This window comes from Cebus imitator, unplaced genomic scaffold (assembly GCF_001604975.1).
Source record: "Cebus imitator isolate Cc_AM_T3 unplaced genomic scaffold, Cebus_imitator-1.0 Scaffold61, whole genome shotgun sequence".
In the NCBI taxonomy this organism is placed as follows: domain Eukaryota; kingdom Metazoa; phylum Chordata; class Mammalia; order Primates; family Cebidae; genus Cebus; species Cebus imitator.
In genome coordinates, this window is record NW_016107376.1 from 3,455,782 (window position 1) to 3,472,003 (window position 16,222).

Consider the following 16,222-nt stretch of genomic DNA (forward strand, 5'->3'; position numbering starts at 1 on the left):
TTTTTTTTTTTTTTTTTTTTTTGTTTTTTTTTTTTTTTTTTTTTTTTGAGACAGAGTTTTACTCTTGTTGCCCAGGCCAGAGTGCAATGGTCTTGGCTCACTGCAAACTCTGCCTTTTGGGTTCGAACAGTTTTCCTGCTTTAGCGTCCCAAGTAGCTGGGATGACAGGTGCCTGCCACCATGCCTGGCTAATTTTTGTATTTCTAGTACAGTTGGGGTTCACCATGCTGGTCAGGCTGGTCTCGAACTCCTGACCTCAGTTAATCCACCCACTTGGGCCTTGCAAAATGCTGGGATTACAGGCGTGAGGCACCGCACAGGCCCCGGTGATTTCCTTAGTGATCACTTACGCAAGGTGAATACCATGCATTTGCACAGAAGTGTTCCATGGGCTGTGCACCTAAGAATGTGCATTTGGCAGCCACATTGTACAGGTGGGGTTCATTTGCATTCCTGCAGGTATCCAGGAGGGTTGTGGAGGAGCTTCCAGCTGTCCAGATTACGTGAAAACCTGTTCTTTTTTCAGCAGCTGCTTCAGAAGCTCATCCAAGGGCTGCTCACGAGACCACTGCTCTCTGACCATGTGCCCAGGTTCAGAGTAATCCGTATTCTTCCAGTGAAAGCATTTATTTTTTTTTCTTCTTCTTCTTCTTCTTTTTTTTTTTTTTTTGAGATGGAGTCTCGCTCTGTCTCCCAGGTCAAGTGCAATGGTGAAATCTTGGCTCACTGCAACTTCCACCTCCCAGGTTCAAGCATTATCCTGGCTCAGTCTCCCAAATAACTGGGATTACAAATGCATACCACCGTGCCTGGCAAATTTTTGTATTTTTAATAGAGACGGGGTTTGCCATGTTGGCCAGGCTAGCTTTGAACGCCTGACCTCAGGTGATCTGCCTCCCTAGGCCTTTCAAAGAAAATGTGGGCATGAGTCACCATGCCCGGCTGAAAGCACTTCTTTTACCTTTCGCCAAGCCGTCCCTCTAGATGGAGTCAGGTCAGCAATGCCCTAGACATTTCAGAAAGCTGCAAATGATGACCCAAAACTCTAATGAGCAATATGCCTGTCCCTTTACTTTTGTTCCCCTGGGAGTTATCAGTTGGTCTTCTTGAAGTGGCTGGCTGCTGAAATATTTTAGATGTATGTTTGGCATTTTACACACACCTTTGTAGTGGTTCTGATCACAAGTGCTCCTGGCTCTGAGTTTAGGTCTGACTGCAGGCAGGCAGGTTGGTTTTCCGGCTTCCTTGGGCATCCCTGGAGGAAGCAGATGGGATGGGCAGTAAACCTGACTGATAAGAGACATCACGCTTTCTTGGGCTGGGCTCCAGGCCCCTGTTCAATGTTTTTAGTTACCTGGGTGGTCTTGGTATCAGTTTACATGAACCATGGCTAAGTGTATCACCCATACGAATGTTTGTAGAAAGAGTGAATAGCAAGTGAGATAGATGTATTACAGTCTATGGAAGGTCCTCCTGCTGCCAATTTATAGTTTGTGCTTTTGAGATAAAGATGCCTTTGACTTTTACATTTGTCTTTTCAAGTATATACTTGCTAGGGAAGGAGGAACCTTTCAGGTCCCCCATGGCTGATTTTCAGCTTTGATCTGCATACTAGTATTCATAGCATGCTACTGAGTTGACTTTTTGTATTTCTATATAATAGCAGTGTATCGATCTGTTGCTAATCTGATGTAACCTTTGCGTGTGTCTGTTTGTATGTATGTGTGTGTATCTGTATGTGTGTGTTTGGTATTGATCAAGATACGTTACTCCAGAGGCCAAAATCAGAAACTAGGGAGGCGGAATTTTTCATCATTTAAAATTGAGCTTATATTGTTATTAATGTAATGTTAAGAGGACAGCTCTTCAGATACTGGGTTATTTAAACACCTTCAATGTACATCTCCCAGGAAGGAATTTGGAGGTTGCCATCTTTCTTCTGGTGATAATGCAAGAAAACCAAAAGGAAAAATCAAAACAACAGCACTGATAAGATTCTATATGACAACTATAAGTACATATGCTTTGTAATATTCACTTTTATAGGCTGCTTATGGTACAGAAATTCTCTTTGGTGCATTTCTGCTGTGTTTCTCTCCTCATTGTCCATCTGAAACAAACTATGCCAAGCACTTAGCTAATCATATTTAAAGCAGCATTTCAGCGGCCACTCAGAAGTGAGCGACTGCTTATGAAAAACCTTAAAAAAAATAAGACCAATAGGTGAATTTGATGGTCCTTTTGGAGTTTCCATCTTTCTTTGCTTTGAAAGAAAAAAAAAGGCTGGGCGTGGTGGCTCATGCCTGTAATCCCAGCACTTTGGGAGGTTGAGGTGGACGAATCATAAGGTAAGGAGTTCGAGACCAGCCTGGACACCATGGTGAAACCCTGTGTCTACTAAAAATACAAAAAATTAGCTGGGGGTATTGGCGGGCGCCTGTAATCCAGCTGCTTGGGAGCCTGAGGCAGGAGAATGCTTGAACCCCGGAGGCAGAGATTGCAGTGAGCTGAGATCACGCCACTGAACTCCAGCCTGGGTAACAGAGTGAGTGAGACTCCATGCGCCCCTCCACCCCAAAAAAAAGAAAAGAAAGAAAAAAGGAAAACAAAACGTGCTGACATCCCTTGCTAGGAGTTATGGTCCCAGATTCACACTCAGCATTTTTTTTCCATAGCAGTGCCACCAAACATAGCAGAACTGAAGAATTTGGAAGTGCTCAACTTTTTTAATAACCAGATCGAGGAGCTGCCTACGCAGATCAGCAGCCTTCAAAAGCTCAAACACCTGAACCTTGGGTGAGTATCAGTGGAGTGGAAAGAACGGAGAGGAAGAGGGTGGGGAGGGAGTGCCGGCCAGGGCCAGGGGAGGGATTCCATTTATATTACTCCACAGAAGTGGAGTTCTAATTTCTTTTTATGTTTTGGGTTTTAAAAAAAGTTTTATTGTTTTAATATATCCTTCAGGGGCCTACATTAGTGAATATTTGAGAGCTCATCAAGAAGCTAATTGTGGGTGCAATAAGGAAGTTAAATTTTTACTGTATTTTGTGTCCAGTAAAATTTTATCTCAGTTCTGTTGACCGAGAAGGGACTGATTTGCATAGCACAAACTGGCAGGCAGGTTGTAATGTGGTTGATTTTCTTTCTGTCTGTATTACATAGCAATAGTTGACAAAGCAACTTCATGCCTTGGAGGGAAGAAGATATTTCCTGATGCTGCTTCATTCGCTTTTGCAGTTCTTCTCTGTAGTTAAGATATGGCAGTCCTCTGTCTTTCTTTATGCAAAGGTGAAGAGAGGAGTTTTGATTCAGCCGAGGTTGCAGAACCAGGGAGTAGTAAATAGTAATAAGGACAACCTGGCCGGGTGTCGCGGCTGTTGCCTGTGGTCCCTGCACTTTGGCCGGGTGTCGTGGCTGTTGCCTGTGGTCCCAGCACTTTGGGAGGCTGAGCCAGGCAGATCACCTTAAGTCAGGAGTTTGAGACCAGCCTGGCCAACATGGTAAAACTCCATCTCTACTAAAAGTACAAAAATTAGCCAGGTGTGGTAGCATGTGCCTGTAATCCCAGCTACTCAGGAGGCTGAGGCAGAAGAATCGCTTGAACCCGGGAGGTGTAGGTTGCTGTGAGCCAACATCACGCCATTGCAGTCCAGCCTGGGGGCCAAGAGCGAGACTTCGTCTTTAATAATAATAATAATAGTGATAACTTGTCTTCGTGAATGCTTGGCAGCATTTGAACCTCCCAACATTTGTGAGGTAAGGAGGGCAGGTTTTAGTGCTTTCATTTTATACAGAGGAAGCCAAGCGCTGGAGTGCAGTGGCACGATCTCGGCTGCCTGCAACCCTTAACTCCCTAGTTCAAGCGATTCTCCTGCCTCAGCCTCCTGAGTAGCTGGGATTATAGGCACACGCCACTGCACCCGACTCATTTTTGTATTTTTAGTAGAGACAGGATTTCACCATGTTGGCCAGGATGGTCTTGATCTCCTGACCGCGTGATCCACCTGCCTTGGCCTCCCAAAGTGCTCAGACAGGTGTGAGCCACCGCATCCGGCCGAGCCAAGCCTTTTCAGAGGGGCTAAGGGACTTGTTCCTGGTCACCCCTGACGTTAGCAGCCAAGCTGGGAAGAGAACCTTATGGTTCTGTGTCTAAAGGCTCCATCAGACTCCACTCATAATGGTTTGGATTCTGTGTCCCTACCAAATCTCATGTGTAATTGTAATCCCTAGTGTTGGAGGTGGGGCCCCCTGGGAGGTGATTGGATCCTGGGGGTGGAGCTCTCGGGGATGGTTTAACACCATCCCCTCTTGAAACTGTCCTTAGGATAGTGAGGGAGTTATTGTGAGACCTGGTTGTTTAAAAGTATGTAGCACCTTCCCCGTCACGTTCTCCTGCTCCCGCCGTGTAATATACATGCTCCTGCATCGCCTTCCACCGTGAGTAAAAGCTACCTGAGGATTCTCCACAAGCAGCTGCTGCCAGGCTTCCTGTACAGCCTGTAGAACTGACCGTGAGTCAGTTAAACCTCTTTTCTTGTAAGTTACCCAGCCTCAGGCATTCCTTTATGGCAATGGGAGAACAGACGAATACATCCATAGACCCCAGCTGGAACTTGGGCGTCAGAATTCCATTTTCATTGGCTCAGCTATCAGATGAAACTGCCCACTCATGCTTCAGTCTCTGTGTGAAGTTGTATATTCATTAATTGTAGCCACTGAATGCTCTAGTTGAGGTTGATGGGGAGTGGCAGTAGATGCTGGCCAGGTATTTGCCACTTTAGTAGAAAACAGTCATGAAAAGATATTCATGGACTGGTTTTTAGTTCATTCTTTCCACAAGGAGCTTGGTCAGACGCACCTATTTTGAAGTTCACTTGGGCTTAGGGCCCAACTTTGTAAGATCCCTGGGCAGTCTTCATTCTTATGTCTGAGGGAAAGTGAAGTTAAAAGGAGCAAGAAACATCACTTTAGATGAGATGGGTTTTTTTTCTCCCTACAAATTTGGAGCCTGTATACCCATCTGGCAAAGCAGAAATGAAAAGATTCTCCATTTATATCTTGGTTTTACAGACTATTCTATCCTGATCTTTACTTTGTATGTGAGAAAGAAGCTAAAACTAGATATATATTCTTACTGTTAATTTGTTCATTTATTAAATGAAATATGTATATATAATCTATATATATAAACTCTCAATCACTAGGAACAGTGCTTGGGACATACTGAGCAGTACCTAGTGTTAGCTGTTGTTATCATGATAATTGTCGTGTTTACTTTTTCATTGATTCCGTGACTATGTAAGTGACTATTCTATGTCAGGAATCTTGCTAGTAACTGGGAGCCAAGGTGAAAATCATGGTCCCTGACCTTACCTATGGGGGCAAGGCTGGCTAGAAACAGGAACAGACCAGGGAGGTCACTGATGTGCTGGTGATTGTGGACCGGCAGGAGGAGGAGCAAGACGGGGAGCACCTTAGTCTACGCGTGACATTTTCAGGAGCAGGTACACAGCAGGTAGCACCGGAGCCCTGACTCGATGCTTGAGAGTTTCTCAGACTTACAAGTCGAAGGAAGGAAGGCATCTCAGGTTGAGAGAATGGCATATTTAAACGCTGACAGCACTGCCGGCCTGGGGCCTGGGAATTGTCGGTTTTTTGGCACTGTTGAGTTTAAAGTGTGAGGCAGGCAGCTTTAAGGTCAGAAGTCAGGCTGGACATGGAATCCTGGATGTCTGCCGTTCAGGGAATGAGGATTTACCAAGTTCCCCACCGTGTACCAGGCATTGTTTTAGCTACCGACCATCTATTCCTGATGGAGTTTCCATTACAGTTGGGGAAGCCAACTATAAACAAACAGAAGTTTATAATAATGACAGGGAGTCAGAAGTGCTAATGAAAGCCCTCTGGGCTGAGTAAACAAGCCTCTCCTGGGTGCATTGGCTCACGCTTCTAGTCCTAGCACTTTGGGAAGCTGAGGCTGGCAGGTCAGCTGAGGTCAGGAGTTCAGGAACAGCTTGGTCAACACGGTGAAACCTTGTCTCTACTAAAAATACAAAAATTAGCTAAGTGGTGGCGCACGCCTGTGATCCAAGCTACTCTACTCGAGAGGCTGAGATAGGAGAATCATTTGAACTCAGGTAGGCAGAGGTTTTAGTGAGCTGAGATCACACCACTGCACTCCAGCCTGGGCAAGAGAGTGAGACTCCATCTCAAAAGTAATTGCACCATTGCATTCCAGCCTGGGCGACAGAGCGAGACTCCATCTCATAAATACATACATGCATACGTAAATGGGCTCCAATTTTATACTGACCTTTGAGAAATTTGCATAGCAGAGTAGCAGATATGAGATGAGGTGAGATTTTCCCATGAAAGATGAGTGTGGAAAAGAAAGTGGAGAGAGGTAAGCTAGAGGTTAGGAGACCAGTAAGAACACAAGCTTCATGTCCCATGTGAACTAGGACAGTGACATTGGAGGCAGGGAGGGATTTTATATGAAGAATATTCAGGTGGTAACTGACAGACAGTAACTGATCTGATGGAATGATACCTACATTTCTGTATTGGGCAGCTGAAAAATATAACAGATGGAGACAGGTTTGGGAAGAACATAATAAGCTTAGATTTTGTTCTGTTTGTTTTGAGGCACCATAGAACAGTCATAAACTTCCTTTTCATTGAGTGCCTTCTTGTTCTCTTTGGAGTTGTTTGCATTTTTGCCTGTCAGTGCTTTATTAATTGTGTAAAGCTTTCGTATTCAATTACATAGCCACATAGATGGAGTTGTCAAAGTTTGAACAAAACTCCCAGTTCTTTGGGAAAGGAGCTAAGTTGGGTTTCAATAAAGGATACCTGTGTCCTCAAACGGCATAAAGAATTATACTCACACAGTAAGGCCAGTCATAGGAAGGACTCCTTATTCCAAGGAGCCAGGGTGAAAGCATACTCTCAGGAGACCACAAAGCAGAGCTGGGAAGCCAGTTGTGTGCATGATCCAAAAGACACCGTCAATCCAAATTTGCTTTCAAAGTTTTGTATAGTAGTTGCAATTTATTCTGATGATTGTAAGACATGAGCGAAGTTTAGGCCACCTGAATAAATAAAAGAAAGTTTACTTCTGTTTTTAATTCCTAAATGTGGATTATTTCATAGAGTAGTTTTCCAAAAAATGTGAAGCCACATAGGTTCCCATGTTGATAATTATTTCTAGGATCACTTCACTGCAGGACCACCATGCCCAACTATTAGGGAATAACATTTGACCTCGTTTGTTTCTAGAGCTTGTCTCATGAACACATAGAAGTTTTCCTTAAGTATTTATGGATTTGGATTATTTATTTATTTGTTGAGATAGGGTCTTACTCTGTCACCCAGGCTGGAGTGCAGTGATGTGATCTCCACTCACTGCATCCTATGCCTTCTGGGCTCAAGTGATCCTCCCACCTCAGCCTCCTGAGTAGCTGGGACCACAGGTACACACCACCATGCCTGGCTAACTTTTGTTTTTTTTTTTTTGTTTTTTGTTTTTTGTAGAGATGGGATTTTGCCATGTTAACCAGCCTAGTGTCGAGCTCCTGAGCTCAAACAATCTCCCTGTGTTGGCCTCCCAAAGTGCTGGGATTACAGACATGAGCCATTGGGCTTGGCTTGGATTTTTTTTAATTTTTAATTTTGGTAAGTGTGTGAATAGGTCATTGTGGAGGTGAGAAAAATTAGTGCCTTTAGCCAAGAAGGTTTCATTGAAGCTGGAGGTGCTCAGAACAACCTACAGAGAAGAAACTGCTCTGAAAAGGAGGCATTAGTACAGATCTTTCTGAGGCTTTAGAGGAAGAGGAAAAAGGATGCTAAATAGCCTTAGACCCACTGGTTTTATAAATTTCTCCATCATATGCAGGCATTTGCCCACTCCCAACATACATTTGAAAATTATTCCCATGCAAACAATTGATACTGCTTGGCATAGTTGAGCCCTGTGAAGCTTTATATTTAAACACCTGAAGTCATCTGACATAAGTGTGGCACAAATACAAAAACTACACTTGATAGTTTGGACCGTCCAAAGTGGCTTGTCATGGGGTGAGCTTGCTCGCTTAGGGCTGATTGAAAATTTTCTCTCAAACATTTTCAAAAATGATCCTAGCAACAGCTCTCATTTCCTGAGAAGCCACGTGTAATTGGGTGCTGGGTGCTTCACATATTTTCTCTCTCATCCTCCCAATGATCCTACCCTGAAGGTATTGTCAGCCTCATTTTATAGTTGAGTGTGGGAGTTCAGTCAGGGTGGTGGCAAAAAATATTAAGGGAAAAATATTAGAGAAAGTCATAGAAAAAAGTCAAAAACCTTCTTGGAAGGTCAAGAAGTTTCCATAGAAATTTCAGCTGAAGGCAGCCTTATTCCCTTTACCTTTAGTTGATAAGAAAAGCAAATATCTAGGAAATGTGGGGAAGTTTATCTGAATAACTTGTTTACTCATGTGATCCTACAAATGAACCTTTGATCATTCCAGATAGCTCTCTTCAGGGGGAGGTCAACCAGGAATATTACCCACTAATGGTGTTTGGTTTAGACCTTGGAACCTGTCCTTTAATCTCTGCACTCTAGTGGCGTTGACTCAAAGCTTCTGTCATTTAATATGTGCTGAATAAAGGCTGGAGAGGCCAGTGTGTTGGGGCCAGCGGTTGCTATCTCTTTGCAGCACTCTCCTCGAGTACCTGTGAGTGGCTGAGACACCCCAGGCCCCTCATTTACTATATTCTGTGTGTGAGTGAATTTATTCGTTATTGAGTCAGGGTCTGCAGGACATACCCCTGCAGGTGGTGACCCCAACAGTTGGGGAAACTGGGTTTCAGAGAAGCTTGGGTCTTGGAGTAACTTGGTCAAGGTCACGCAGCTAGCAAGTGCTAGAGCTGGACTCCTCCCCCTAGTGGTCTCTACCTTTTAAAGCTCTATTCTTTTCCTACCCACGCTGTAACTCTCATGGAAACCTTGATTGCTAGCAGTGTCCGAGCGGGGCCCTGAGCACGGAATTCTGACACGGGGAAATGTGGATGGATGGAGATGGATGTTAGCACCTGCTAGGGGGAGGTGGGAACAGCCAGCTTGTCCCATCCTTCATTCTGCAGAGAGAGATGCCACCAGGTCACCATGTACATGGACTGGTGTCCAGAGCGGTGGCCAGAAGTCTCTGCAGTTTCTTGTCCCCTTTGTAGCTGGGGCTGTTGCTAGTGGTTCTTCTGAAGTTTCAGCATTTGTTTAAGTAAGGGCTTCCTTTCTGCCCACCAGGGTGGTATGCCTACTACTGTTACTGCTGTCAGCTGCACATGGGACTCTGCTGTGTTTCTTACATGTTGTAGATAGTGGTTTGTCACTCAAAGGAAAAAGGAACCTGCAATTAAGCAGATTCTTGCCACCAGGATGTGGAGGGGCTCCAGGCTTGCTCTGGGCTGGAGATTGAATGGAAGCTCTCTCTCAGGTGAGATGCCTCTTTCCTCTAAGCCTGTCTAACCATGGATTTCCTGTACCTAATATTATAAAAGTGTGTTTCTTTATTGGCAGAGAAAAATGTTAAGGAATCAGCAGTTTTCAAAAACGGGTAACCTAAAGCAGTGTTTGCAGACAGAAGCACCTACTGTGTGCTTCTCTGCCTTCCTCTCTTTCTCTGACTTGCAATTCTTGTCGGAATCCTTGCATCAGAACCCAAGGGTCTGGAATGGCTTTGGCCTCCATGAGGTACCGGGTACTCCCAGACACCTGTCACCTTCCTCAGTCACTTCTGAAGTCTTTGCTCCTTACGCTCTCTCCTAGGCTGTTTTTTCATCTCAACATAACTTTAATTACAAGCTCCATCTTATCTTTATTACAAGGTAGTTTGAGTGAACAAGCAAAGTGCTTGACATAAATGTGTTTCCCAAATTGTGACTTCATGGAGAACGTTGGTTGTTGCTGTCATGGCATTAGAGAGTCGTGGAGGTAGTTTTGCTGGATGTGGCCTGTCTGGGATATTTTCTCCCAAGAGGGGAACCGATGTTTCCCTTTTGGTTTTGCCCTGTGCCTGCAGCTACTTCTGGTGAGGCCCCCCTGGTAGGGCTGGACCGAGCTGGATCTGTTATGAGAAGGATCGATGGCTAGAATGATTTTTATTGTCACAGTCCCTTTCACCTTTCAATATCTGTCCACTTTTATTAAAGTTTTCTTAAAAATTGGCTTTTAAGTATGCTCAAAGGGCACTGCATTAAGAAAAATAAGGGGCTTAAAGAAAAGTATAAAAGATAGTATAGAAAAACATTCCCTTAGACTTCTTTGGAGACATGCGCACACACACACCCCCCACACTCCACACACACATACCTTGTACACACACCGACCCACCACAGCCCCCACCTTATACACGCATCATACCATACCATAGCGCACCCGTACCCCCGATACACACCGCACACATACCACCACACCCCCCAAACCTCACCACACTGCACACACCCCCACACCCACCACACACACCACACTACACACACCACACCTCCTACACACCACATGACACTCCCATAGACACACAACACCACAGATAATACCATATACACACACCCCACACACACTGTGTACACACACACACACACACACCGCCCACCATACCTCATATGCACACCACACAATACAACATCCATACCCCCAACACTCCACACACATACCATATACCACCACACCCCCCACACACATCACACTCCAAAAGCAACCCCCACACACACCATACCTCCCTCACACACTGCACACACCACACCAGCACACTATACCACACATGCACCACACTCTCCACATACCACACAGAACACCCGCATGCACATACGCATAGCACCACACACACACACCCCACACACAGTTGACCGTTGAGCAACTCGTGGGTTAAGGAGCCACACACTGACCACCCCCCCATGCAGTTGAAAATCCACACATAACTGTTGACTCTGAAAAAACTTAATTACTAATAGCTTACAGTTGACCAGAAGCCTTACCCAAAACATATATAATTGATTGACACATATTTTGTGTGTTACATATGTTCCATACTGCACTCTTACAATAAAGTAAGCTAGAGAAAAGAAAACGTTATTAAGAAAGTCATAAGGAAGAGAAAGTGCATTTGCTGTTGTTGAAGTGGAACGGGATCATCTTAAAGGTCTTCATCATCTTCATGTTGAGTGGGCTGCGGAGGAAGAGGAGGGTTGGTCTTTGCTGCCTCGGGTGGCACAGGCAGAAGAAAAATATCTACGTGTCATCGGGCCCAGGCAGTTCAAACCCATGATGCTCAAGGGTCAGTTGTATGATTAAAAAAATGTTTCAGTTGTGATAAAAATACACACAAAACGCAAAGTCTTTGTAGTATACAGTTGAGTGGTGTTAAGGGTATTCACATTGTTGTTCAGCCCATCTCCAGAATTTTCTCATCTTGCAAACCTGAACCCGATACCCATTAAACTGTATCTCTGCATTTCCCACTCCCTCCAGCCTCTGGCCATCACCATTCTAATTGAAGACAGTTTTGAATGTTAGCAGTTGTAAAACAAAAAAATAATTTTTCCTCCTAAAAGAAATGAATGAAATAAAGCAAAAATCTGAAAACTACAAAGCTTCATGTATATATTTTGAGATATTATCACTACTTTCATAAGGAAGTTTTTCTTTACAAGAAAACTTGTAACATTTTGATATTTCATGATGGAGTTTTTGTGTAAAACAGTGATTAAATTTCAGCATCGGAGAAAAATGACAAATCAGCAATTTTCAAATGTTTTAAGAACGTATAAGCTCTCTGACTAAAATCATTAGTCTAAATAGGACAAAATTCCCATCCTCTCCTTACATGTGGAATGTAAAAAAGTAAACCTCATGGAGACAGGGAATAAAATGGTCACAGAGGTTGCAGGCAGAGGGGAATTGTGGAGATGTTAGCCAAAGGACTCAAAATTTTAGTTAGGAGAAGTAAGTTCAAGACATGGAATGTACATTGTGGTGACTGCACGTAATAACAATATGTGGTATGCTTGAAAATTGCTAAGACAGTGAATTTTAAGCCTTCTCACCACAAAAGACAAAAAAAATGGCAAGCCTGTGAGGCAATGCATATGTTAAATAGGGGTGATTTTAGCCATTCCACAATGGCTTATACATGTCAGAAGTATCATGTTGTACACCATAAATATGTACAATCTTTGTCAATGTAAGTATTAAATAAATGCTTTTTTTAATTTAAAAAAAAAAAGGATGAGCATGGTAGCTCATGTCTATAATCCCAGCATTCTGGGAGGCCAAGGTGGGAGGATCGTTCGAGCTCTGGAGTTTGAGTCCAGCCTGGGCAACATGGCAAAACCCCATCTCTGCAAAAAAAAAATACAAATATTAGTGGGGCATGATGGTGTGCGCCTGTGGTCCCAGCTACTTGGGAGGCTGAAGTGGAAGCATCACTTGAGCCCAGGGAGGTTGAGGCTGCAGTGAGCTGAGATGGTGTCACTGCCCTCCAGCCTGGGCAACAGAGCAAGACCATGTCTCAGAAAAATAAAAAATAAAGTATAAAGTGACTCGAGGATCATGGCACTCTCTTACGCTTCCAGCCTGTGAAACTGAAGTGTTCTTGATAGCTTGTATAAACGTGTCTTTGGTGTTGCGATGTGGATTTTTGTCTCTTTCAACAGCATGAACAGGCTGAACACGTTGCCACGAGGCTTCGGCTCCCTGCCAGCTCTTGAGGTTCTGGACTTGACTTACAACAACTTGAACGAAAATTCTCTTCCGGGAAACTTCTTCTACCTGAGTAAGAAACTTTCAATTCTATAAATCTCCTCAACACCGTACTTTGCGTTCTAAGAGCAAAATTTATTTGCCAGGACCCAAACTCCAAGAGATATTATTGGACAGAGATAATTTGTTCTTTAGGGACTCCTTTTGAATATTCCTTCATAGCTGAGCAGTATGTGCATGTGATATATTGTTATGTGACACCATTGGGCTGAAGTAGACTCAGTAATGTCATATTAACATTCTGAGAGAGATCATATACCTAAATGAGATCAAGCCTCACATTTAGCTAAGATTTAGCTAAGAGACAACTTTCTTTTTAAATAGCATGCCAAAAAAAAAGTATCCTCCCATGTTGCTATTAATTCTTGGTAGGATATTTATCCAGAATATTCCAATTATTTATAAAATATTTATTAATAAACCACAAACAGAATTTAAAAATTTCAGCCTTTTAAAAAGTACTCTTATTGACCTATTTATCCAGCACACAGGCACTAAGAAATTATTGGCCACAGGTGAACACATTTTATTGTTTTATATGCAAACAAATTTCTTGCTGAAGATGTTTTTGAAAATTAAAAAACAAAGATTTCTTCTGGGACCACATGTAATATTTCAGGAAAGGTTTGCTTCGCTTAAATGAGTGTTCTGTTTCTTCTAATAGTAACTTATATGGCATTCAAAAAATCTGAGTTTTCTGAGCTGGTCTCTAAAATTTACTTTTTACCTTATGTACATTACCTATGACTTTCTCAAGTGCATGAAACCAACTGTAAAATATTTTCTTGGGCGGTGGATCAACTGTTTTTATTATGTTATATTAACATCCAGTTCTTGGGAGTCTGACCTACAAAGATCACTTGAGGTTAGGAGTTTAAGACCAGCCTGGGCAACATAGACCCTGTCTCTAGAAATAAAACTTAAAAAATTAGCCAGGCATAGTAGCTTCTGCCTGTAATCTTAGCTGCTTGGGAGGCTGAGGTAGGAAGATTGCCTGAGGCCAGACGTTCAAAGCTGCAGTGACCCACCACACTCCAGCCTAGGTGACAGAGTGAGACTCTGTCTCTAAAAAATAAATAAATACGGGTAAACAAAACATACTCAGCTTTCTTGGTTGAGATGCTTTAGAATTTTAGCCTTCCGTAGTTTGGAATCAATATCATTGTGTAATAATTGTGAACAAATTTCTGACTGCTGCTCTTCTGTTTAAGTTAGGATTTACTCTGTTAACTTCATGTCATCATTTTAGCCCCTTTGTCTTCATTTATTTTTGTCCTTAAGTCTGTAAAAACAAGTAGTAATAATTAGTCAGATTATGGAATTGATGAGCTGCGGTGATAGCCTCCATCACCAGAAAGCCTTTCATTAATTTTTAACACAGTGCTGGTTACGTAGGAAAAGGTCTATTTTAACATAGTTGTATTCACTTGAAAGAACCTTCTTGCCATAGGGATCCGTAAAAGTGGTACAGTAGTTGCCTTTGTTTTACTTGGGATGCACAGGGAGAAATAAATGGGAATCAAAAGTAATCTATGAGAAAAAATAGCAGTCTTCTCTGAAAATGCGCTGAAACTCTTTGCCCCAAAATGCGAGTGCCCACAGTTGTTAATTGCATCAGTCCTCTTGGATATAGATGTTTTCCTGGACACACCGGCTACACAATAAGCCAGTAAATCTAAGTGTGACCTGCTTGTTATTATTGGGAGCCCTAGGTATGTCAAAGGCTTTTCACCAAGCCAGGGTTATTAATCAAAGCTGACTCCCTCTTATTGATCAGACCTCAAATGGTTGGGTTCCATGCCACCCTGTTTATATATTGCTGTTTAATTTGCAGCCACCCTGCGTGCACTCTATCTAAGTGACAACGATTTTGAAATCCTGCCGCCAGACATCGGGAAGCTCACAAAGTTGCAGATAGTAAGTAATTTATCTAAATTCTTAGAAAATCAATTCACTGCCGCAGCCTTGTAGGGGTAGAATCAAGTCAATTTGAGCCAGAGTAAGGTTTGTTTTGCGGGAATAAACCACTACCCCTGATAGTGTTTCTTGTTTATCCACCGACACTTGTAAATAAATGGAAAGGATTGCGCTTTCATGAAAGAGAGGACATGGAAGAGGATGTGAGTTTCTGTGGAGCACCTTTTAATGTGAAAATGTGTTGACCACTCCTTGTTTTCTTCTGTTTAGCTCAGCCTTAGGGATAATGACCTGATCTCGCTGCCTAAGGAAATCGGGGAGCTTACCCAGCTTAAAGAGCTCCACATTCAGGGGAACCGCCTCACCGTTCTGCCCCCAGAACTAGGTAAGGTTGCTGATGAATGAACTTAGTTCTGGGTTTCATGAATAACAGTTATCCTAATGTAGCAGTTCTGAACAGCCTCTCTCCTCTTCTTGGCAACTGCTCTCCACCTAGGCACCCAGTTCTGATCATTTGAGAACCATTTGTCATTGACCAGAGTGCAGCGGTTATAGGTTTGACCTTCCCCGATGCTGTGTTCTGCAGCTGTAGTGTCCCGTGTCTTAGAAACTGCTCATGAAAGATGACCCCGCTCAGCTCCCTGCGTGAGGTAGTGGAAAAAGCATGGGATTAGTAGTAAGAGTCTTATCTGTGCATAGCTCCTCATTGACTAACTGGGTAAGCTTTCCGGGTCTTGGTTGGTTATTAATAACTTTATCTAAGCATCACTTTTACTTTTTAACCCCTTAATTTTTTACTGACCTGGAAAAACTTTTACCAAATCGTTAAAGTAGTTGTTACGGCTACTTGAAGGTGTTAATGTCTCTGCCATTTGTAAATTTGCCTCTCTCCTGATCCCATCTGTAGTAGCAGTTGTTAAATATGTTCTTGCTGGGAGTTCCTTGGTCCTACTCCTGGCTGCTGAATCCTAATCCTCTGCCAGGTCATTCCTATTTCCAGAGTGGGTTATACTCTGGAGGTTATTTCCCCACCAGAAATAGCCTCCAAGCCAGTGATTCTGCTGCTGCTGCTTCGTTTCACTGCAAAAGGTTCAGAAGTTCCCTTTTCTTGTGCAGACCCTCTAAAGCCTCTAATTTCTTCAGTCCTTTGAATCACATTGTTTTCTCAAACTGGTGATTTGCTTTTCTGCTCCAAAGTACCATCATTTTTAAGAAACACATTGAGGAAGCAGTTCTTCTTCTTTTTTTTTTTTTTTTTTTTTTTGTGATGGAATTTTGCTTTTTTTGCCCAGGCGGGAGTGCAGTGGTGCCATCTCAGCCCAGGACAACCTCTACCTCCTGGGTTCAAGCGGCTCTCTGCCTCAGCCTTCTGAGTAGCCGGGATTACAGGCATTCACCACCAGGCCTGGCTAATTTTGTATTTTTAGTAGAGACGGGGTTTCTCATGTTGGTCAGGCTGGTCTCAAACTCATGACCTCAGGTGATGCGCCTGCCTAGGCCTCCGAAAGTGCT

The 16,222-nt window shown here is 43.2% G+C and overlaps 1 protein-coding gene across 2 annotated transcripts in view; it reads left to right on the top strand.

Moving 5' to 3' along the window:
- Positions 1-16,222, top strand: part of RSU1 (Ras suppressor protein 1) — a 229,195-nt gene that overhangs the window by 47,171 nt on the left and 165,802 nt on the right. For both annotated transcript variants that reach the window (XM_017529783.2, XM_017529782.2), the window contains 4 exons: positions 2,676-2,796; positions 12,688-12,806; positions 14,628-14,710; positions 14,981-15,095. In XM_017529783.2, coding sequence (XP_017385272.1) covers positions 2,676-2,796; positions 12,688-12,806; positions 14,628-14,710; positions 14,981-15,095 — 438 coding nt within the window. The remainder of the gene's footprint in view (positions 1-2,675; positions 2,797-12,687; positions 12,807-14,627; positions 14,711-14,980; positions 15,096-16,222) is intronic.